The sequence below is a fragment of the Gopherus evgoodei genome, chromosome 1 (assembly GCF_007399415.2).
Source record: "Gopherus evgoodei ecotype Sinaloan lineage chromosome 1, rGopEvg1_v1.p, whole genome shotgun sequence".
Classification (NCBI taxonomy): domain Eukaryota; kingdom Metazoa; phylum Chordata; order Testudines; family Testudinidae; genus Gopherus; species Gopherus evgoodei.
Genome location: NC_044322.1, coordinates 152,567,327 through 152,590,505, shown reverse-complemented (window position 1 = coordinate 152,590,505; position 23,179 = coordinate 152,567,327). Strand labels below are relative to the sequence as shown.

The 23,179-nt window shown below is 48.0% G+C and overlaps 1 protein-coding gene across 1 annotated transcript in view; it reads left to right on the top strand.

Annotated features, from left to right (window-relative positions):
* Nucleotides 1-3,566: 3,566 nt before the first annotated feature.
* CFAP47 (cilia and flagella associated protein 47) overlaps nucleotides 3,567-23,179 on the top strand; it is a 681,124-nt gene continuing 661,511 nt past the window's right edge. The window contains 2 exon segments of the mRNA XM_030575652.1: nucleotides 3,567-3,725; nucleotides 20,627-20,778. Coding sequence (XP_030431512.1) covers nucleotides 3,567-3,725; nucleotides 20,627-20,778 — 311 coding nt within the window.

Below are 23,179 nucleotides of genomic sequence, written 5' to 3'. Positions count from 1 at the left end.
TGTGTTAAATATGTACATGAATAATAGACATTAAGAACACAAATATAAGATCAAACAATTCCATAATGTTCAGTTTTTTTAAGGTTCCAACAAGGTAGCATGGTGCCCACATTCATGACATGAGAGCACAATTTTTCCAGCTGTGGTAAGAATGCCCTTAATTTGCATAAAAAGGAGCATATTGGAACATTCCGCACCTTTAATGTGAAGATGCAGTTTTGCATGGTGTGGCAAAACTGGTGTGAGATACAACACCTCTTTATTTAAAGATAAAGATGACTGTGAGCTACAGCCAAAGGAATTAGTCTGATCACTGTAGCCAGAAAGAAACAAGGTTAATACATTGTTCTTAATGAATACATTCCCAAGTACAAAGTTTTATCTGTACTACAATTTTTATTAAAGCAATAAGTAAAGTTACAATTATCCAAAAATCCTACAAAAAACATGCAATGACTAAGACTGTAGTCATACACACATACTCAAAGATATTCTAGGGTCTGAAGGCAGGAGTGGTGGAAGCGTCCTAAAAGTGGAAGGGCCACTGGCACCTGAACCATGGCCCTGCCCCCATGCTGCCCCTTCTCCCTGAGGCTTCACCCTCACACCACCCCTTCCCCGGGAGACCCTGCTCCTGTGCTGCCCATTCTCTCTGAGGCCTCACTCCTGTGCTGCCAATTTCCTCTGAGGCCCCTCCCCCACAATGCCCATTCTCCAGAAGCCCCGCCCTCACACCATGCATTCTCCCTGAGGCCCCAGCCTCGCACTACCCCTTCCCCAGAGGCCCCGTTCACATGCCGCCTCTTCCCCACAAGACCCCACACCCAGCTCTCTACTCTCCGCCTCCTCTCCATCATCGATCGCCCTTACGGCTGGTAAAGAGTGGTAGGGCCAAGGCCCCCTGCGACCTCTCCCCCCATTCTGGTGCCCCGTCCGATGGACCTCACAACAGACAATGATCAACAGAGGATGGTTCCTGCTGGGGTTTCCCATGGGATTGTCCCTTGGAGTCTTCCCACTTTTGCCCAGTCAGGCAACCTCTTTTATATTGTTGTTCTGACCACAGCTAACACTTTATGCATATAACTGAGCATTTCAACTCTCTTTTCCTTATCTGTACTTCCACACCCAGTGTATATTGGGATGCCATTTTTCAAAGGTGGTTTCTTAGGTCCTCTTATTCTTATTAGCATCTACATACAACATGTAACATGCAGTCAGGACATTCCATGATGTTGCAATTAGGTGTCTCATGGCTTGGACAATACATTGCAGTTTTCTGTAATATCACCTATTGACACATCTTTTATAGTAATATTGTCTTTACTGGCACAGAGTTATTCCTAGGTCAGCCATTCTTGTCAAGAATTCTTAAATAGTCCTAATAAAAGGTGTAAAAGTCACCTATTCACTAGGCACTGCTCACTTTTTAAACAGAATAGACAATAAAAATATTGTCCACATATCTGCGATCCCAGCTCAAGGGCTATAGTTAGAAATTCCTCTAAACTTCATGTTTTAATAGTAACTATGGTGTAGTATGGCTAAACTAAAATCTAACAGTTCTCTGCCTGTAGGCCTTGCATTCCAGCCCTACTTTACTTATATGCCTAATACCGACTTATCACTCCTGAGTACTTGTCAATCTTATACTTCTATAATCCTACAATTTAAATCTATTTAGCATACATTGATTATTTATGAAATAGCATCTAAATTGACCATAATACCAAATAACACATTCATAAATGGATGATAAAATGAACTAATTGGCTAAAAATAAAAAAGACAGGAAGAAAAATCCAAAAAGTATCATTTCACTAGATCTCCAGTTGTAATATTCAAGACCTGGATTTTCAGTGTAAAAAAAAACAATCAAGAAAAAGTTTCAGGCCTCTTTTTGTATATTACAAAGAATCAAAAAAGGGCACAAGCCCAATGTTATTTTCCTTTGCAAGTCCCTTCAAGAAATGTCACACACTGGGTACCTAACTAGACAGTCTTCTAGCATAGAGCTGCTATGTAGTGACCAGACAGCAAGTGTGAAAAATCAGGATGGGGTGGGGGGTAATGGGAGCCTGTCATAGGTTTCTTTCCCCACTCTGAACTTTAGGGTACAGATGTGGGGACCTGCATGAGAACCCTTAAGCTTAATTACCAGCTTAGGGCTGGTTGCTGCCACCACCCAAATTGTTTAAAACAGCTGTTTATGAGTCATTTGGGAAACTGTCTTCCCCCACAAAATCTCTCCCTCTCAAGTACTGTAATGCTTCCCTGGGTAACCTTGAGAGATTTCTCCACCAATTTCCTGATGAACACCGATCCTAACCTCTTGGATCTTAAAAAAAGGAAAAAATCAATCAGGTTCTTAGAAAGAAGACTTTTAATTAAGGAAAAGGGGTAAAAGAAATACCTCTTAGAGATTAGCATGCAAGCTACTCTAACAGACAACAGATTCAAAACACAGAGGATGTTCCCCTAGGCAAAACCTTAGTTATACAAAAGAAAATCTAATTTGATTATCCCTCTAATGCAAAAAGACAAAGTCACAAAAAGAAATAAACATAAGCTAATTCATTCCTTCTCTAATACTCACAACCAATCAATCTTAGTCTAGAGGAGGCCAAAGAGAGGAAGAGACTGTTCCATTCCATCTTTAAACTATGATTTTACTCTGAAAAAAGGATGCAAAAATGCCACTTCATTTCAGCACAGGATGTGCTCGCTCTGTGTAATTCAGACAAGCTTTTTAACTCAGTCAGTTTTGCAGAGACAATCATACTAATTGTGGGAGCTCTTCTCCTCTGGTTTGCATCTTGCATGTCAACAGAGATCTTAACTGAATTCCACCTGCAGACTCTGAGGCTGATATTGGAGATGTAAATAACCCAACTTCACTTTAAGATCCCAGGTTGGATTTGCGGGTCTAGCTGTTAGAAAAACAAAATAATTTTTTTCTTGTAAAGGAGGCACATTTGATAGAGATCTAGCAGTGAGAGACAATGAATACAGGACCCCTTAATGCTGTGTTTTAGAGTTACCTTTCTGACTGGAGTCACATTTTAAACCCCATCTGCTGCCCCCAAGGAGGCAAAGGAGGAATCAAGTCTCATACAAAACTCCCCACAGGATCCATCATCCCTGAGAGGGAGAAATGATGGAAGGGAAGGGAAGGGAAGGGAATCCTCCCCGCTTCCCAAGGCACAAGCTCAAGTAGGACCATGTGCCACACGCCTCCAGCCTGTGCATGCGGGGTTGGGCTTTAAGGCTGGTACTCCCCCACCCGGCCCTGAGCCCCGGGACTCTGTCAGCTGGGGACAACTGCGCCTCCTGCAGGGCCAGTTCTGTAGCTAATGAGCGAGGGGGCGGGGCCAAGATAGACTCCGCCCTCAGCCCCGGAGCCTCTCGCCCTATTGGTTGGATTGGAAGTTCCGCTCATAAACTCGTCCAATCAGGGTTTTGTTTTCGTTGCCCGGCGACCGTTTCCAAGCGGTGCCGGCTCCTTTCTTCTTCCTAGCTACGGGCTGCGTGTCCAGGCGCTTGGGACGCTGGCGCTGCGCGGGGCCATGGCGGGGCCGCGGGACGTGGCCGGGCTGCGTCTCTGCCCGGCCGAGCTGCGCTTCGTGGACGCGGTGCCCGGGGGCCGGTACCGGGCGCTGCTGAGCGTCCAGAACCTGCAGCCGGGGAGCCGCCGCCTCCAGCTGCTGCCGCCGCGCCGCGCCCAGGTGAGAGGCGGGGCCAGGGGTCCTCTCCCCCCACGTGCCCCGCGGCGCTGCGCTGCTGCTGCCCTGCGAGCCTCGGGACATGGGGGGCGGGGCTGGGGCTGCCCAGGGCGGGTTCCCGCATTCGCGTCGGCCAGGCCGCCGGGATGGGCAGGGGCCGGCTGCGCGCGGGGTACCGGGTGTAATGTTGCAAACTGCTGCCCTGATGCAATGGGCTACCTTGGCCTTTCCCCATCCTCTGGTCCAAGGGCAACACGGGGGTGCTACATATGTCACAATTTGCTGGCTCTCCACTTCTCCCATCTCGCATCTACAAAAACCAGCTCGCTAGACAGGTAGCTGCCAAAGACAGCTTCTGGGAGATTCCAGTCAGAGGGGTGTGTGCTAAACCCCATCCCCTCACAGAGTTCAGTTCCTAAATCCCTGCTGCATGTAGGCACCTAGCTTTGCCTGGCGATCCACGAATGAGAACCCCTCTGCTGGAGTCAGGTGCCTTAAGTGCCTAAACTGTTTATTCAGAGACACACAACACGACCAAAAGACAAGGAGGTACCCACTTTGTAATTTGTAATAGCATGATTAGAGCACTCTAAGGAAGATCCTCTGTTCAAATTCTTTATCCCGTTCTGCCTGAGTGGGGATTGAACCTGGCTCTCCCACATCCCCACCAAGTGTTTTAACCTACTAATTTAGAAGTTACAAGGTGCATGATGACACCACCTCCTTCTCCAGCCAGATTTTGAATGGGACCCAATCCGGTAGGCAGCCTCTGAGGACACCTACCAGATTGGGCCCCATATGCAAGATAAGCATTTTGCATGCTCCTCTTTCTTCCTTGGTTTGTAAATTGATCTGGGGCTTAGGTTCCTCTGATTTGTCCCTTTCAACGCTGGTGAACAGCAAGGAGCAGATGATAATCTGAAGTAAGGGCACAGTCAGGGCAGCAGCTTCAGCAGATGTTAAAGAACATGCTCAGTATCAGCAAAGTGTCAAATTCTGATGAGTGTGGGGGGAGATCTGATGCTACTGCAATACAAATAACTAGTGATAGTAACAAGTGGGGCCTCTGACCCCAAGAGCTGGTATTATGCAGTGGATGCCACTGTCTTCGCTTTCTGTGGGTGCTGCTCAGCGTCACCTCCTTCCTGCCAGTAGGCAGGACTTGACCCTAGATACACAGGCACAGCCCCTACTGCAGCCCTCTGAGGAGATGCATGGGGGAAAGTACCAGAAAGCAGCCTTTTGTTTGTCCCAACTCTTGAATGAATGGGAACTCTTGGCCAAAGCTGTTCCTAGCTGGGTGGGTGCAGGTGCCAGGGGAAGCTAACAGTGGGATGCACTTCATACACATGGTTGGATGCTGCAGGCATAAAGGAGGAGGCCTCCCAACTGAGGGGAGTATTGGCAGCTTGTGGAACTGAATAAAGTTGTCCATGGAGAAGGGAGACTCTTAATGAGAATCCATGAGTCCTCAGCTGGATGACTGTGGGAAAATGAACCAATTCTGAAAATATAGGAGTTCTTGGGGTCTTTTTATGCTGCTCTTGAGAAAGTGCAGGTGGTGTCCAGGGCCGCCCGGGGAGGAGGGGAAATTGGGGCAATTTGCCCCGGGCCCCACAGGGACCCCCATGAGAATATAGTATTCTATAGTATTGCAAATTTTTTTTATGGAAGAGGTCCCAAAAATTGCTTTGCCACAGGTCCCCTGAATCCTCTGGGTGTCCCTGGTGGCGTCTATGGGACATTGGGAAAAGGGACTGTTTTCATTAGATTTTAAGTGATAGATCCACAGTTAGCATTAGAAGTGCTTTTGGGGAAAAGAAACCTCCATGTGTTTGATACCCTTATGGGAGTTGCATATCAAATTAATCTTTGCTGGTGAATCCTACTTACCTTCTCCTGGGTGAAATAACTCAAGTACAGTAACTCTTCACTTAACGTTGTAGTTATGTTCCTGAAAAATGCAACTTTAAGTGAAACAATGTTAAACAAATCCAATTGTCCCATAAGATTTAATGTAAATGCAGGGGGTTAGGTTCCAAGGAAATTTTCTTGGGGCAGACAAAAGGCAGTACACTGTATACTGTACACTATTGTACTGTACTGTGGGTGGGACGTGCCCCTGGCTTACCCCACACAGGCACAGCCTGCTGCAGGCAAGGATGCTAGGAAGCGCCTTAGCAGCACTGGCAGCTGCCCCAGAGAACAGTCTCAGATTTTGCCGGGAATGCTCCAGGCTCACCTCTTCCCGTCTCTGCTGCACTCCAGGCCCACCTCTTCCCATCTCTGCTCCACTCCAGGCCCACCTCTTTCCACCCCCACTTCACCTCCTCTCTGGATTATGCCACATCTTTCCCCCTTCCCTCAAAGTCCTAAGCTCTGTCAAACAGCTGTTTAGTGGCGTTTAGGATTTTCTGGGAGGAGTGGAGACACAGCACTTCCCTGCTCCTTCCCCTCCCACCAGAAAGTCCTAAGCTGTTTGGCGGTGGGGGAAGTGCTGGGAGGGAGGGGGGTTGGTGAAGAAGGGGAACTTGTGCGATGCTCCCTTGTAAAGTCGCTACTCTTCCACAGAATCTTAGAAGCAGGCAGCCAAATGACGTTATAAGGGAACATTGCGCAACTTTAAACGAGCATGTTCCCTAATTGAGCAGGCATGTAACATTGAAACAACATGAAGTGGGACAACATTAAATGAGGAGTTACTGTAGAGAGTTTGATTCCCCCCCCCCCAACTGTTTTCCTTTCAAGAACCATGACATCCTCTTTCTTTGCCAAATGGTGTCATCCAGATGTAAATCTCTTTGCCACAGGTACGAACACCATCTAAGTGAGGTAGTGTTCCAGGCTACAGCTAATGCAGCTCCACAGGCACACACCCCCTCTGGAATATAAACCCAAAATTATACAGTCTTGTGCTGCACAGGGAACTGTGCAGCATAAACTCATAAGGTTCACCCCCTCACTCAATATGGAGAGGAACATGCAACAGCTTTTACCCCTTGAGCGAAGATTCCCATACACTTCACTCCAACTCACTGGTTTAGATAAAGCAAAAGCAAGTTAGATTTTAAGTGATTATAAGTGATAAACAGATCAAAGCATATTATCTAGCAAATAAACAAAAATGCAAACTAAGCGTAATATACTAAATAAATTGTATATGAATTAGCAGATTCTCACCCTAAGAAACGATACAAGCAGGCTGCAGATTCTTAAGGGGCAAACTGCACTTGCTTTACAGCTTGGAATCTTCAAGTTTCATTTGTAGGCTAGAAATTCCTTTAGCCTGGGTCCAGCACTTCCCACAGTTTAGTCTTTGTTCCTCAGGTGTTTCCAGGAGTCTTCTTGTATGGGGAGTGAAGAACACCAGATGATGTCACTCTCCACCTTATATAGGTTTTGCATAGGGCGGGAACCTGCTCCCCCACCCCCTTTTTTTGTTTTTGTTTTCCAAAGCTTGGTTTCCAGACCAGTCTTTTTAAGAAATACTGACATCCCAAGATGGAGTCCAGCATCATGTGACCTGATCACGTGTCCTTATAGAGTCATAGCAGCCATTACTCACAGGCTCTTTGGAGTGTTCTCAGGAAGGCTGGAGATAAGCTTCTCAGTCCTATTGTTTTTTTGTAATGGCCTGTTGCGCTAAAGAGGCCCTTCCCAACCCACTGTCTAGACCAGGGGTCCTCAAACCTCATTGTACCACAAGCCCCTTGTGATAACAAAAATTACTACGTGACCCCAGAAGTGAGACCGAAGCCGGAACCCCATCACCCCAGGTGGGGGGGCCAAATCCAAAGCCCAAGTGCTTCAGCCCCAGGCAGGGGGCCTGTAACCTACTCTGCCGCCCAGGATTGAAACCGCTTTGGCCCTGGATGGTGGGGCTCAGACTTTGGCTTTGGTTCCAGGCCCCAGCAACTCCCCATTAAAATGGGGTTGCGACCCATTTTGGGGTCCCAACCCACAGTTTGAGAACTGCTGATCTAGACTGAAAGCATCTTGTCAAGTGGGCATTATCTAGGTGTAATTACATTTGAAACACATATATGTAGTCAATATTCATAACTTCAGATACGAAAAGATGTATGTATTGTGACAAATCCAAACCAGTGGGGTAAAGGAGTCTGGTAGAGGGCAGATATACTGGTCACTGGATGAGTAGTTTTCTGTTCCCTGAGTGACCAGAGCAGGGGCTGCACTAGAGTAATCAGGAACCTGCTAGAACCAATTAAGGCAGACAGGCTGACTAGATCACCTGCAGCCAATCAAGGCAGGCTAATCAGGGCACCTGGGTTTAAAAAGGAGCTCACTCCAGTCAGTCTGGTGAGGGGGAGCCAGAGAAGAGGAAGTGTGTGTGAGAAGCTGGGAGTAAGAGGCACAAGGAGCTGAGAGTGAGAGGGTGTGCTGCTGGAGGACTAAGGAGTACAAGTGTTATCAGACACCGGGAGGAAGGTCCTGTGGTGAGGATTAAGAAGGTGTTTGGAGGAGGCCATGGGGAAGTAACCCAGGAAGTTGCAGCTGTTACAGGAGGTAGTATAGCCAGCTGCAATCCACAGGGCCCTGGGCTGGAACCCGGAGTAGAGGGCTGGCCTGGGTTCCCGCCAAACCTCCCAACTCCTGATCAGACACGGGAGGAGTTGACCCAGACTGTGGGGAAGATCATTGAGGTGGGCAAATCTGCCAATAAGCACAGGACCCACCAGAATAGAGGAGGAACTTTGTCACAACTGGTGTTAGGAGTGGGATTTGGTGTGCACAGTGCGGCAGAAGAAGGAGGGTGATTTAAAAAAAAAAAAGAGGGTTTTTTTTTTTACTTTTTCACAACAATGGATGACTTAGTTTGGGCATTGATACAAGCTACGGCGGCCCAGCAGGAGGCTACTCATGTCCAGGCAGCTGCCCAACAGGAGGCAATGCGGCTGCAGCAAGAGACTAATCACCTGCTGCTGGATCAGGCTTCTCAAGACCGAGCTATGTTGCGGGAACTGGTAAACCAGGTAAACACCCTTACAGAGCTGAACCACGGCCGTGATGGGACACAGATCATACGGGCCAGCCATTGGCTCCAGAAAATGACGCAGGAGGATGATGCAGAGGCATACCTTCTGGCCTTTGAGAGGACAGCCCTACGGGAGGCCTGGCCTCGAGATCAGTGGTCTGGCATCCTTGCTCCATTCCTGTGTGGGGAGGCCCAGAAAGCTTACTATGATCTGCCTGAAGAGGCTGCAGCAGACTACCCCCAGCTGAAAGCAGAGATCCTGGCCAGATCTGGGGTAACGACCGCAGTGCGGGTCCAGTGGTATCACGAGTGGAGGTACCAAGAAAACAAAACCCCGCTGTCCCAATTGTATGAACTCATCCATCTCACACGAAAGTGGTTGCGAACGGAGTCCTGGAGTCTGGAAGAGATACTAGAAGTTCTGGTCATTGACCGATACATGAGGGGACTACCGCCAGACCTTCGTGCCTGGGTAAGCCAGAATGAACCCTCCACCTATGATGAGGTTGTTGCCTTGGTAGAGAGGTGAAGGATGGTGAGGAAGCTTACCTGACCAGTTAAGGAAGAGGCACTCTGGGTTAAACTAGCAGCACCAAGCCGTAGAGCTTGGATGACTGGGCCGCCAGGAGAGCTCAGGTGGAAAAAGAGAGGGGCTGAAGGCTCGCCAGAAGCCACAAAGAGTCAGAGCACTGAGGGAGAAGAGGATCATGATGTTAGATTGCCCAAACCAAGAGACTGGGGAATGCCTAGGGCTCCATACAGATGTTATGCCTGCGGGGAGTGGGGACATATAGCTGCACAGTGTCCCAATGCTGAGGAGCCTATGCAGTGTAACCTGGGGAACTGGGCAGACCCATGCTCCCTAATCCACCTTGTGGGGGTCCCACATATGTACACCAGACCAGTAAAGCTAAATGGGGTAGAGACCACGGCACTGGTTGATTCGGGGAGTGCTATCACGCTTGTCTCGGGGAAGTTTGTGAAGTGTAGTCAGCTGCTACGGGTAAGCATACAGGGATAACATGCATCCATGGGACAGTTGGTTATTACCCCTCCATCCCAGTAAAACTCGAGATTCAGGGAAACACTACTGAGGTAGCAGCAGGTGTAGTCCCTAAACTCCCATACCCAGTGCTCCTGGGAAGTCCCTCCCTATGGTTTGGAAACTTACTCCCAGTAGGAGGGTTGGAGGAAAAGGGGAACCTTGAAGTTAGTGAAGCCTCCACAGTAGACTGTCAACCCCTAGTCTTCTCTGAAATATCCCCAGATTTATTTTCCATTCTCAGACAGGGTAGAAAGTCGAAAAGGGAAAGGAGGGCAGCTAAAGCCTTGGGAACCCAAATACTGACCCAAAGCCAGAGGGTCGCTCTCATAGGTAGGCGGATCCGAGCAGCTGAAAAGGAGGTCACCCAGGAGGGAGAAGCACCCGAGTCTTACCCCCACCCTAACGCTTCTGAACCAGCAGAGGCAACAGAGACTGGGCCCCTAGATCTTGGGCAGATTAACCCCGGGAGAGGAAATTTTGGACAGGACCAGGCCAAAGACCCAAGGTATGACAACATTAGGAAGGAGGTGACTGAAATAGATGGGGTCCCCGTGGAAGGGAAAATCCAGGGACTGGGACCCTACTTCATAATGAAGAAGAATCTCTTATACCGGGTTGCACCACTGCAGGGGCAGAAGGTACAGCAGATCCTAGTACCTCAAAAACCCCAGAATGCTGTATGAAGTCTTGCTCATAGTCATCTTTTTGGGGGGCATTTGGAGGTAGAGAAGACACTGGCACGAGTCCTATGATGGTTCTTCTGGCCCGGAGTACGTGAAGAAATGCGGAGGTACTGTGCGTCCTGCCCAGAGTGTCAGCTGCATAGTCCCCATCCCCACCTGAGGGCACCTTTAGTACCTCTTCCCATCATAGAGGTCTCCTTTGAGTGAATAGCCATGGACCTAGTGGGACTCCTGGAGAAGGTGGCTCGGGGCTACCAATATATACTTATTGTTTTGGACTATGCTACTCACTACCCAGAAGCCGTCCCCCTGCAGAACACAGCCTCTAAAATGATAGCCAAAGAGCTGGTGGGGATCTTTGCCCGAGTGGGGCTACCAAAGGAGATATTAACAGACCAAGGAACCTCATTTATGTCAAAACTAATAAAGGACCTCTGTATGCTGCTCCATATACATACCCTGAGAACTTCAGTCTACCATCCGCAGACTGATGGATTGGTAGAAAGGTTTAACCGAACCCTCAAGGCTATGATAAGGAAGGTGGTAAGTCGGGATGGGAAGGATTGGGACACTCTCTACTATCCTATCTTATGTTCGCTATCTGGGAGGTACCTCAGGCCTCAACTGGGGTTTTCCCGCTTCGAGTTATTATACGGGCATCACCCCCATGGCATACTAGACATCGCCAAAGAGATCTGGGAAGAGGAACCTAATGAGGGGAGAAATATAATAGAATATGTAATACGGATGCGAGACCGGATAGCCTGTGTCACCCCTATTGTATGGGAACATTTGGAAAAGGCACAGGAGGCCCAGAGAACATATTACAATTGCCAGGCAAAAGTCCGATAGTTCCAACCAGAGGATCCGGTGATGATGTTGGTACCCATGGCAGAAAGCAAGCTTCTGGCCCAATGGCAGGGACCCTATGAGGTGGTTGAACCCATGGAGGAAGTAACCTACAAGGTGTGGCAGCCAGGATGCCGAAAACAAGAACAGATTTATCCCATCAACCTTCTGAAACCCTGGCATGCACAAGAGGCATGCATAACTGTCCAAAAAGACCTAATCCAGGAAAACAAGCCTTCCAAACAGATGAGTGGGTGTGACTACACTACGGGATTATTCCGATTTTACAGAAATTGGTTTTTTAAAACAGATTATATAAAGTCGAGTGCACGCTGCCACACCAAGCACATTAATTCGGTGGTGTGCGTCCATGTACCAAGGCTAGCATTGATTTCCTGAGCGTTGCACTGTGGGTAGCTATCCCATAGCTATCCCATAGTTCCCGCAGTCTCCCCCGCCCATTGGAATGCTGGGTTGAGATCCCAATGCCTTATAGGGCAAAAAACATTGCCGCTGGTGCTTCTGAGTACCGCCTCCCCACCCTCCATGAAAGCAGCAGCAGACAACCGTTTCGCGCCTTTTTTCCTGGGTGAACTGTGCAAACGCCATAGCACAGCAAGCATAGACCCTGCTGAGCTCAAGACAGCAATCATGGATGTTTTAAACACCTCGCGCATTCTCATGCAGTCAATGCTGAACCAGGACCTGCAAAACCAAGTGAGGAGGCGGCGGCTATGGCAGAGCGGTGACGAGAGTGATGAGGACATGGACACAGAATTCTGTCAAACTGCGAGCCCCTGTGCTTTGGAGATCCTTCTGGTAATGGGACAGGTTCTAGCCACTGAACGCTGATTTTGGGCCCGGGAAACAAGCACAGACTGATGGGACCGCATAGTGCTGCAGGTGTGGGATGATTCCCAGTGGCTGAGAAACTTTCGCATGCGTAAGGGCACTTTCATGGAACTTCATAACTTGCTTTCCCCTGCCCTGAAGGGCCAGAATACCAAGATGAGAACAGCCCTCACAGTTGAGAAGCGAGTGGCAATAGCCCTCTAGAAGCTTGAAATGCCAGACAGCTACCGGTCAGTCAGGAATCAATTTGGAGTGGGAAAATCTACTGTGGGGGCTGCTGTGATGCAAGTAGCCAAAGCAATCATTAAGCTGTTGCTATGAAAAGTAGTGACTCTGGGAAATGTGCAGGTCATAGTGGATGGCTTTGCTGCAATGGGATTCCCTAACTGTGGTGGGGCAATAGATGGAACCCATATCCCTATTTTGGCACCGGAGCACCAGGGCAGCCAGTACATAAACTGCAAGGGGTACTTTTCCATGGTGCCGCAAGCACTGGTGGATCACAAGGGACCTTTCACTAGCATCCACATGGGATGGCCAGGAAGGTTCATGACGCTCGCGTCCTCAGGAACACTACTCTGTTTAAACGGCTGCAGCAAGGGAATTGCAGTTGGGGATGTTGAAATGCCTGTAGTTATCCTGGGGGACCCAGCCTACCCCTTGATGCTATGGCTCATGAAGCCATACAGAGGCAGCCTGGACAGTAGTCAGGAGCTGTTCAACTACAGGCTGAGCAAGTGCAGAATGGTGGTAGAATGTGCATTTGGCCGTTTAAAGGCGCGCTGGCGCACATTACTGACTCGCTCAGACCTCTGCCAAATCAATGTCCTCTTTGTTGTTGCTGCTTGCTGTGTGCTCCACAATCTCTGTGAGAGTAAGGGGGAGACCTTTATGGTGGAGTGGGAGACTGAGGCAAGTCACCTGGCCGCTGATTAGGACAGCCAGACACAAGGGCAATTAGAAGAGCACACCAGGAAGCGGTGCGCATTAGAGAAGCTTTGAAAACCAGTTTAATCACTGGCCAGGGTACGGTGTGACTGTTGTGTTTGTTTCTCCTTGATGAACCCCCCCCCCCCCTTGATTGACTCACAGCTTGCTTTCTAAGGAAATAAAGTCACTCTCGTTTAAAAATCATGTATTCTTTATTACTTAATTTATAAAAAGAGGGAGAGAACTGACAAGGTAGCCTGGGTGGGATTTGGGAGGAGGATAGTAGGGAAGGAAAAGGCCACTAAAAAAATTTCATAATAATGAGAGCCTTTTCGTTGGGCTGTCCACTGGGGTGGAGTGGGCGAGTGCACGGAGCTTACCCCCACGAGTTCTTACTCATCTGGCAGGTGAGGAGGCTAAGGAACATGGTGAGGGGGGAGGGTGGTTATACAAGGGCTGCAGCAGCACTCTGTGATCCTGCTGCCATTCCTGAAGCTCCACCATACGCCGGCGCATGTCAGTTTGATCACGCAGCAGCCTCGGAGTTGCATTCTGCCACCGCTGATCTTCCTGCTGCCACCTCTCATCTCGAGCGTCCCGCCTGTCCTCACGTTGGTCCTTCCTGTCCTCAGTCACTGGCATCTTTCCTGTACTTTGCTACAACGTCCTTCCACTCATTCAGATGAGCTCTTTCATTGCGGGTCACTTCCATGAATTCCGAAAACATTTCTTCTCGCGTCTTTTTTTTCCGCCACCTTATCTGAGATAGCCTTTGGGATGGAGTAGGGAGGCTTGAAAAATTTGCAGCTGCATAAGGAAGGGAAAAGAGGGAGAGAAGTATTTAAAAAGATACATTTTACAGAACAATGGTCATACTCTTTCATGGTGAACAACACTATTCATCTTACATAGGACATGTGTTTTCACTACAAGGTCGCATTTTGCATCTTAATATTGAGTGCCTGCGGCTTTGGTGTTAGAGATCTCACAGACGCAGGTCCGGGCAGCAGTATTCGGGTTGCATGTGGCCATGGTAAGCCATTGTCTGTCGTCTTCTGCAGCCTTCATCTATTCAGCGCCCTCCTTTCCCAAATAGCAAGTAAAGCCTGTTGAGTGGTGCTTCTTTCCTTTTAACGTGCAGCAGCAGAAACCACCCTGTGGCTGGTATCATGGAAGATCGCTGCTAAACACTCCCCTTTTCCCCCTCCCCAACCACATGGCTGGTAGCAGGAAAGATCCCTGCTAGCCAAATGCGGAAAAGCTCAGCGCTGATCACCCCCCTCTCCCCCCGCTTGGCTACCTGCAGGGAAGGATTTCTTTTAAGCCACAGGCAAACAGCCTAATGGGAATGGCCATCTCTGTCCTCTTACTTAAATTCCTGAATTTCAACCAGGTTACCATGAACGATATCACTCTCCTGAGGATAACACAGTGAGATAAAGAACGGATGTTGCTTGAATGCCAGCAACCACTGGGACCATACACAGCTAGGCTTTGTCATGCAATGATACCAGATTACTTGCTACATGCATGGCGTGGTCAAGTGTCCTACCATGGAGGACAGAATAAAGCAGCGCTGCCCAGAAACCTTCTGCAAAGGCTTTTGGAGTACCTCCAGGAGAGCTTCATGGAGATGTCCCTGGAGGATTTCCGCTCCATCCCAGACATGTTAACAGACTTTTCCAGTAACTGTACTGGCCGCGAATGCATCCCAAGTCCTCAGGGCAAATTAATCATTAAAAAAGCTTGCTTTTAAACCATGTCTTGTATTTAGAAGGTACACTCACCAGAGGTCCCTTCCATCGCTTCATTGTCTGAGATAGTTGCTTGGGAGGGCTGGGAGAGTAATTCCGTCAGGGTGAGAGAAAGCTCCTGGCTGTTGGGAGAATGGAGTGCTGTGTGCTATCTACAAGCTCGTCCTCCTCCTCATCTTCCCTGTCCGCAGAATCCTTAGCCATGGCTGAGATTACCACCCCCACCTCGGAATTCATGGACAGGGGTGGGGTAGTGGTGGTGGACCCCCCCTAGAATTGCATGCAGCTCAGCGTAGAAGCAGCATGTTTTCAGCCCTGCCCCGGCCTTTCCGTTTGTTTCTTTGGTTTTCTGGTAGGCTTGTCTGAAATCCTTAACTTTCACACGGCACTGTACTGAGTCCCTGATGTGGCCTCTCTCCATCATGGCCATGGAAATTTTTTCAAATGTTTTTTCATTTCATCTTTTGGAACAGAGTTCCTCTCCCTATACAGCGATCAGATCCAGTACCTCTCGTGCAGTCCATGCTGGAGCTCTTTTTCAATTCTCAGGCGATTGCATTGTTACCTGTGCTGATGAGCTCTGCATGGTCACCTGTGCTGATGATCCCTCCACGCTGGGTGAACAGGAAATGAAATTCAAAAGTTCGCAGGGCTTTTCTTGTGTACCTGGCCAGTGCATCCGACTCCAGATTGCTGTCCAGAGGGTTCAAAATGGTGTACTGTGGGATAGCTCCCAGAGGCCAATACCATCGAATTGCGGCCACACTAACCCTAATCCGACATGGCAATACCGATTTGAGCGCTACTCCTCTCTGTCAGGAAGGAGTACAGAAATTGGTTTAAAGAGCCCTTTATATCGATATAAAGGGCTCCGTTGTGTGGACGGGTGCAGGGTTAAATCGGTTTAATGCTGCTAAATTCGGTTTAAACGCGTAGTGTAGACCAGGCCCAAGTCTCCCGATTTAACACCAGACCAGAAGAATGAGGTGTCTGAGACAGGGCTGCCCAGAGGTGGGGGCAAGAGGGGCAATTTGCCCCTGGCCCCGGGCTCCGCAGGGGCCCCCACGAGAGTTTTTCGAGGCCCCTGGAGCGGGGTCCTTCACTCGCTCGGGGGGCCCAGAAAACTCTTGTGGGGCCGGGCCCTGGAGCTTCTTCCGCTCCCAGTCTTCGCTGGCGGGGGAGTCCTTCCGCTCTGAGGCGGAAGGACCCCCCGCCATCGCATTACCGCCGAAGGGGGACCTGCTGTCGAAGTGCAACCCCGTCTTCGGCAGTAATTCGGCGGCGGGGGTCCTTCCGTTCAGGGACCTGCCGCCGAAGTGCCCCGAAGACCCGCGGCGGGGGCCCCCCACCCGCGAATTACTGCCGAAGATCGGGTTGCACTTCGACGGCGGGTCCCGCTTCGACGGTAATTCGCGGGCGGGGGCCCCCCACCGTGGGTCTTCGGGGCACTTCAGCAGCGGGTCCCAGAATGGAAGGGCCCCCGCCGCCGAACAGGGCCGGCTCTAGACATTTTGCTGCGCGAGGGGCCCCCTGCCGCTCCCACGGCTCCGGTGGACCTCCCGCAGGCATGGCTGCGGAGGGTCCGCTGGTCCCGCGGCTCTGGTGGACCTCCCGCAGGCATGCCTGCGGGTGCTCCACTGGAGCCGCGGGACCAGTGGACTCTCCACAGGCACGCCTGCGGGAGGTCCATTGGAGCTGCCTGTCGCCGATGGCTCCAGGCCCCCGGAATCCTCTGGATGGCCCTGGTCTGAGATGATCTTCCGGAACCAAGATGTGTTTGACAAAACCGGGTCGAACAACCGAGACATATCACCACATCGTCACAAACCCTGGGGCCAGAATAATAGTGAGGCCCTATCGGCCAAAAGGGAAGAAATAAAAACAGAAGTGGAAAAAAATGCTGCCGTTGGGGATCATCGAAGAATCCCACAGTCAGTGGTCCAGCCCAATCGTGCTGGTACCCAAACCTGATGGCACCACAAGGTTTTGTAATGAATTCCAGTGACTAAACGAAGTATCCCAGTTCGACGTGTACCTCATACCTCGCATAGATGAGCTAGTGGACCGTCTGGGTAATACCCAGTACTTAACTACTCTAGACTTGACAAAGGGGTACTGGCAGAGTCCCCTTGCAGAATACGCAAAGGAAAAGACTGCATTCTCTACACCAGAGGGTCTTTTTCAATATACTGTCCTCCCTTTTGGACTACATGGGGCCCCAGCTACTTTCCAGCGCTTCATGGACAAGCTGTTACGCCCGCTTAACAGTTTGCTGCTGCCTGCTTGGACAATGTGGTCATTCATACCCCATACTGGGAAACTCACCTAGAGAAGGTGGAGGCAGTCCTTGATATCTTCAGGCGAGCTGGCCTTACAGCAAACCCTGCCAAGTGCGCTGTAGGGTTTACAGAGGCCAAATATCTTGGCTACATTGTGAGGAAAGGTCTGGTAAAATCCCAAGTGAACAAGTTAGAGGCCATCCAAAATTGGCCCCAACCACGTCGCAAGAAACAAGTCCGGGCATTCCTAGGTGTAGTGGCTTATTACCGATGATTTATCCCCCACTTTGCCACAAGGGCAAGCCCCCTGACAGACCTAGTAAAAGCCCGTGGACCTGATCAGGTAAGATGGTCTGACGCAGCAGAGGAAGCATTCACAGACCTAAGGACTGCCCTCTACAGTAACCCTGTACTGATAGCCCCTGATTTCACCAAGGAATTTATCCTGCAGACAGATGAATCGGAAGTTGGGTTGGGGGCTGTTCTATCACAGATGTTTGGGGAGGAGGACCACCCAATTCTGTACCTCAGTAGGAAACTCCTTCTGAGGGAACAAAAATATGCAGTGGTGGAGACAGAATGCCTTGCTGTAAAATGGGCCATGGAAACATTGCACTACTACTTGCTCGGGCGCAGATTTGTCCTCGTGACCGACCATGCCCCTCTTCAATGGATGCAGCTGAACAAGGAGAAGAACACAAGGGTGACTAGGTAGTTCTTGTCCCTCCAACCTTTCCAGTTCCGTGTGCAACGCAGAGCAGGGAGCCCTCACAACAATGCTGATGGCTTGTCACGTGTGCACTGTCTGGCATCCCAAGCTGCCCAACCCCTTGGTGTTGAGCAGGGGGGAGGGATATGTGACAGACCCAAACAAGTGGAGTACAGGAGTCTGGTAGAGGGCAAATATACTGGTCACTGGATGAGTATTTCTGTTCCCTGCGTGATCAGAGCAGGGGCTGCACTAGAGTAACGAGGAACCTGCTAGAACCAATTAAGGCAGACAGGCTGATTAGAACACTGAAGCTAATCAAGGCAGGCTAATCAGGGCACCTGGGTTTAAAAAGGAGCTCACTCCAGTCAGGCGAGGGGGGAGCCAGAGGAGAGGAAGTGCGTGTGAGAAGCTGTGAGTAAGAGGCACAAGGAGCTGAGAGTGAGAGGGTGTGCTGCTGGAGGACTAAGGCGTACAAGCGTTATCAGACACCAGGAGGAAGGTCCTGTGGTGAGGATAAAGAAGGTGTTTGGAGGAGGCCATGGGGAAGTAGCCCAGGGAGTTGTAGCTGTCATGCAGCTGTTACAGGAGGTAGTATAGCTAGCTGCAATCCACAGGGCCCTGGGCTGGAACCTGGAGTAGAGGGTGGGCCCAGGTTCCCTCCAAACCTCCCAACTCCTGATCAGGCACAGGAGGAGTTGACCCAGACTGTGGGAAAGATCACTGAGGTGAGGAAATCTGCCAATAAGCACAGGACCCACCAGAACAGAGGAGGAACTTTGTCACAGTAGACTGACAGAGTAATCATATTCAGCAAATCCTAACTTTTCCAAAGACACCTCACATGACATATCTTGCATAAAATACATCATAATTACCTCATAATCATATCACTATGAAGAATATGGGGTGCGGTGTCATAGCATGATCCATTCATTACTTTGACAATTGGGAGTAAGGTGTTAAACAAGCATCAGAAGCTGACTAGGAGCTAGTGGAGGGGCTTGATCTCAGGCCTGATGTGCTTACAGTGACCTAAGCTGTGAAGATGGCAGACAGCTTCACTCTGTCCCAGCTGCAGCCCATACATCATTTTCACATTCAGCCAGAGGCAGATTAAGGTTTCCTGGGGCCCTGAGCCAGGGCAAGTGGGGGGGTCCTCTTCACTCATTCCACCTGTGGCCCCACCCACGGCCACATCCCTTTCTGCCCCTTCCTGGTGGCCCCGCCACATTCCATCCATTCTGTTTTCCACTGTGGCTCTGCAAACCTGTTCACTCCTTTCTGACCCCTCCCCCCCATGGCCCCAAGACTGGAGAAGCTCTGTCCCCATGCCCCCATGGCCCTGGGCCACAGTGGGGAGTGAAAGCTCCCCAAGCCCTGAGGCTGTGGCAGGTAGTAGGTAGTGAGAGCTCTTCCAGTCCTGGTGCTGCAGGGCGGGGCCTGGTGCTGGGGTTTCCCCTGCTACCCCCTACACTTCTGTGGGGGACCAGGGTCGGGGTGCTGGGGCTTCTCCCACCCTGCTCGCCCAGCTCTTCTACCAGAGAGCAGGGTCGGGTGCTGGGGCCTTCCCCTACTGTCCGATGGGGTTGGGGGGCACTGGGGCTTCTCCTGGCACTGCTGACAGGGAATGGAGTTGGTGTGTGGGGGCTTCCCCCACCGGTCGGCCAGGTGTCTGGGCTTCTGCCACCTGGCTGCAGATTTTTTTTACGGGAATTCTTCCCCAGTTGGCCATGGTCCTTGGGCGTGGACCCCTTCGGCCAAGTGGTTAATCCATCACTGCATTCATTTAAAAAATTATGCTGATTTAGCTGACCAGAAAAGCCAAGACCCCATTCTATGAGAGGAAGATTGGCCACTCTTGCTTGCATATGTAATATATCATTCCTTGAAATTGGCAAAGTTGCTATTGGAGCTCAGTTCACTCTTTTACTAGGAAATATTGGCTTGACTTGGAGGCTAATATCTTGGTCAAAATCTAGGTCCTCATCCCTACTTCCTGAGAATTCCTGCTGAGATTCCTACTAGATTGCTCAACATGTCCCCTACTCAGGGGAGCATGTGTAGGGGGAGGGAAGATAGGGGGAGGTCTCTCCAACGTTTTATATTGGCTTCTGGTCAATATACATGTACAAGTTTGCAGCCCAAGGAAGAGAGACGTGCAAAAGAAAAAAAGATGTGCTCCCTCAATATTGATATTTTTGGGTCCTTCTCCCTTCTCAGGGTCTAATCTGACTCTCATTGAAGTCAATGGGAGACTTTCCATTGAGCTGAATCATCTCCTCATTGAAATACTGTACTGTATGCCTTTACAATTGTGCCTGCGTTTCCCAAGGAAAACTAGAGTTAAACTGCTCTGATTCTTGGCACTGCTACTCATAAGATTCTGAATAGTAATGGGGAAACTGATTGAAGTCTTTGTAATTTTGCCTTTGTTGTTTGGGAAAGCTAATAGCAGCAGCAGAGGCAATGGAGGTGTCTGTCTGTAGAGTCAGAAAGATAGCAGTGCATTGTTTCACATTTGGTAGCTTATCTTCTTAACCATCAAGAGTAGAAATAACACACTGTTAAAAGAAAATTAATTTTTGCAGAAATTGACGGATCAATATTCTAGCTCACTGTATTATCAGGAAACATCATCTTCTTGCCAGTGGTGAATAGTGAGTGGAATTTTAAAGCTGTTGATCATAATATTAGTTACACAGGTAAACCCCAACATATTATGCTGAAAACAGGCCACTTGTATATGGAGATTTATATAAAAATATTTAAAAATTGATTTAAATATTGCTGTTTTTTCATTGTAGTTTAAACTGATTGTGGAAAATCCAGATAAGCCTGTTGCATCTGGTCTTCAAGTTACAGCTACTGTGGAATATCATCCTGACAGTGAGGAGGAGCTTCGAGATAGACTACTCCTTTTGGTAGATAAAGATGTAATTGAGATCCCTCTGATAGGGTATGCTATTTAAAAGTACATAAACTGCTAATTATATTTTCATTTTACTCAAAAGGGAAGTATGCTAATACATTTAGCCATGTATAATGATGTAACTAATTTGTTATCTGAATTCTGAAAACAAATGGTGAATTTCTTTGTAAAGGTTAGTTTCTGATTTTTTTTTTTTTTTTAGAATGTCACACAGGTAGGATGTTCATTTTAATGATATCACTTGATGTTAACAAAGGATTTATATTTTGATCAAGTGTACTCAGTCTTCATATTTAAGAACCTGGAATGGTTTGGGCTTATATCTGTGCTCTAAATTTTTAGCCTATATTCATGATAAATGGCTTTCTCTGGGTCAGTTCCAATTATACAATTGGAAAGTGCGGGATGGCCTTTTTCTTCCCTGAATATACTCTCCTATTGAGTCAGTGATATGTAAGTCCTTATAATTATTGCACATATAGTTATGACTGCATTATAGTGAAGCATTTCCTCCTCAATTTTGTAAATATTAAAAAAATTTATAATAGAGTCTCGTACTATAGCATGATCTATATCAAATTGGAAACTTTGCTTTTGAAAAAAATAGCATCCATGGTCATAAACAACTGAAAACAATAGCTTTTATAAAATGATTACTAACATAAAAAATGACCTGAACAGGCGGTAATGGATTCCCTTTCAGAATAAGCAGTATTCAAATCATTAGATAAAAACCTCACTCTTCGAGAGTTCTGTCAAGAAGTAGGCAGGATATATGGATGCTTCATCCAGGCTATGCTTATCACAGCGCTTCTTCCTCTTTGCTTATCTGTCACTTCTCTCTACTCTTCAGATTTGCTTCTCTCCCATTTAAAAATGTTTTCAGTGTGATGTTATATGAGCATTAAAGCATGATAGAAATTGATTAATCATCTTCCTTCAGGATTCCAAATTCAGTGTAAATAAAGTTGTCACTTTTAGGAAGATGATAGCCACCAACAGGCGACTCAGAAATGGCAATTTAAGTTAGAAATTGTATTTTCATTTGTAATTGTAAGTACTTCATGAGCAATGTTCCCAAAATTTAAAACTATGCATTAAAGAAATGGCTGCAGTTTTTTCTAAACTTACTCGTGCATTCTGTTTTTAACCATATGAAACAGTTTGGCCAAGTTTTTGCTAGTGAATAGGAAAAGCGTTAGCTAAAGCATCCATACACTAAATGAGGGCAAAATTCTTCAGTATAGCACATCTCCCAGAATGGTCTCCAGATCTTACAGTTCATTTATTCAGAATAAGCAGGTAATTTTAGTTTCACATCTTCATCTGAGCCAAAAATTGCTTTGCTGTTACAGAACAGACTAAGAGCTAAATTATTGTTCTATTATCTGTTCCCAGACTCACGTAGTCTACTGCCTTTTCTGTAATCAAGAACTGTTTAATGTTGACCAAATTAAATGTGAACGCCAAAAATGCCATTCTTTGGCTAATATTTCTTGACTGAATATAAAACAAACATTTCAAAGAGATGATAATTTCTGGTTAAGTCATGTATTTTGGATCCTGTTTTTAAATTGTAGCAGTCTGAACTTTGAGTTGCAAGTCAAGGAATGACTAAGATATTATGTGGTAGATGCTGAAACTACTATTTCTGTTTGTCCCACTTCTGGATATCTTTTGAGTCTGTGTGAACCATTCACTTAGTGGTTGCAGAATGGTCTCTATGCACATTCTTCTAAAGTAGGAAACAGTACATTGGTTGTCTAGGGAACAAATTGGATTTTTCCACCTGGCTGTTATTTTTCTTGCAGGTACAACCTCTTCCTGCTTGACGTTCTAGATATCCTTTTGCAAGGCAATACTACTACAGTAAAAGCTGTGTTATTGTTGTACCAATTATATTAGACCAGTAAAAACCAGCAGGATCTTATTAAAGGGGATAAGACAAAGATGCCACATTTATTATGATAACAATTTATGACTAATAACTAATATCTTAATTCTTATACACACACATTATACCTAATACCTATATACACACACACACACACACACATTCACATTATACCTACTACCTATACACACACACGTACCCACATTCATACACACACACTCACATTCATCAGGTGTTCTGCAGCTGCTGCATAGTTACCAGTCCTGAAGATAGCTTAAGTTCATGGCTTGATTTTGCAGCTTGGGTTCGTAGCTTGTGGCAGCTAACTGGCCAGGAAAGCTGGGCACAAGGCTGAGCTGGATCTCTGGTGGGCAGGCACCGATGTTCTTCCATGTTGGCAGCAGAATGTTACCCAGAGTCTCTCATCTCACCCTTCTTTTTTATAGGCTTTTAGTTTGGATTCAAAGTCTATAGGTCTTGCTGTGTCACCCTGCCTCTGGGTTTAGATTGATCACCCATCAATTGCAGGCGTGA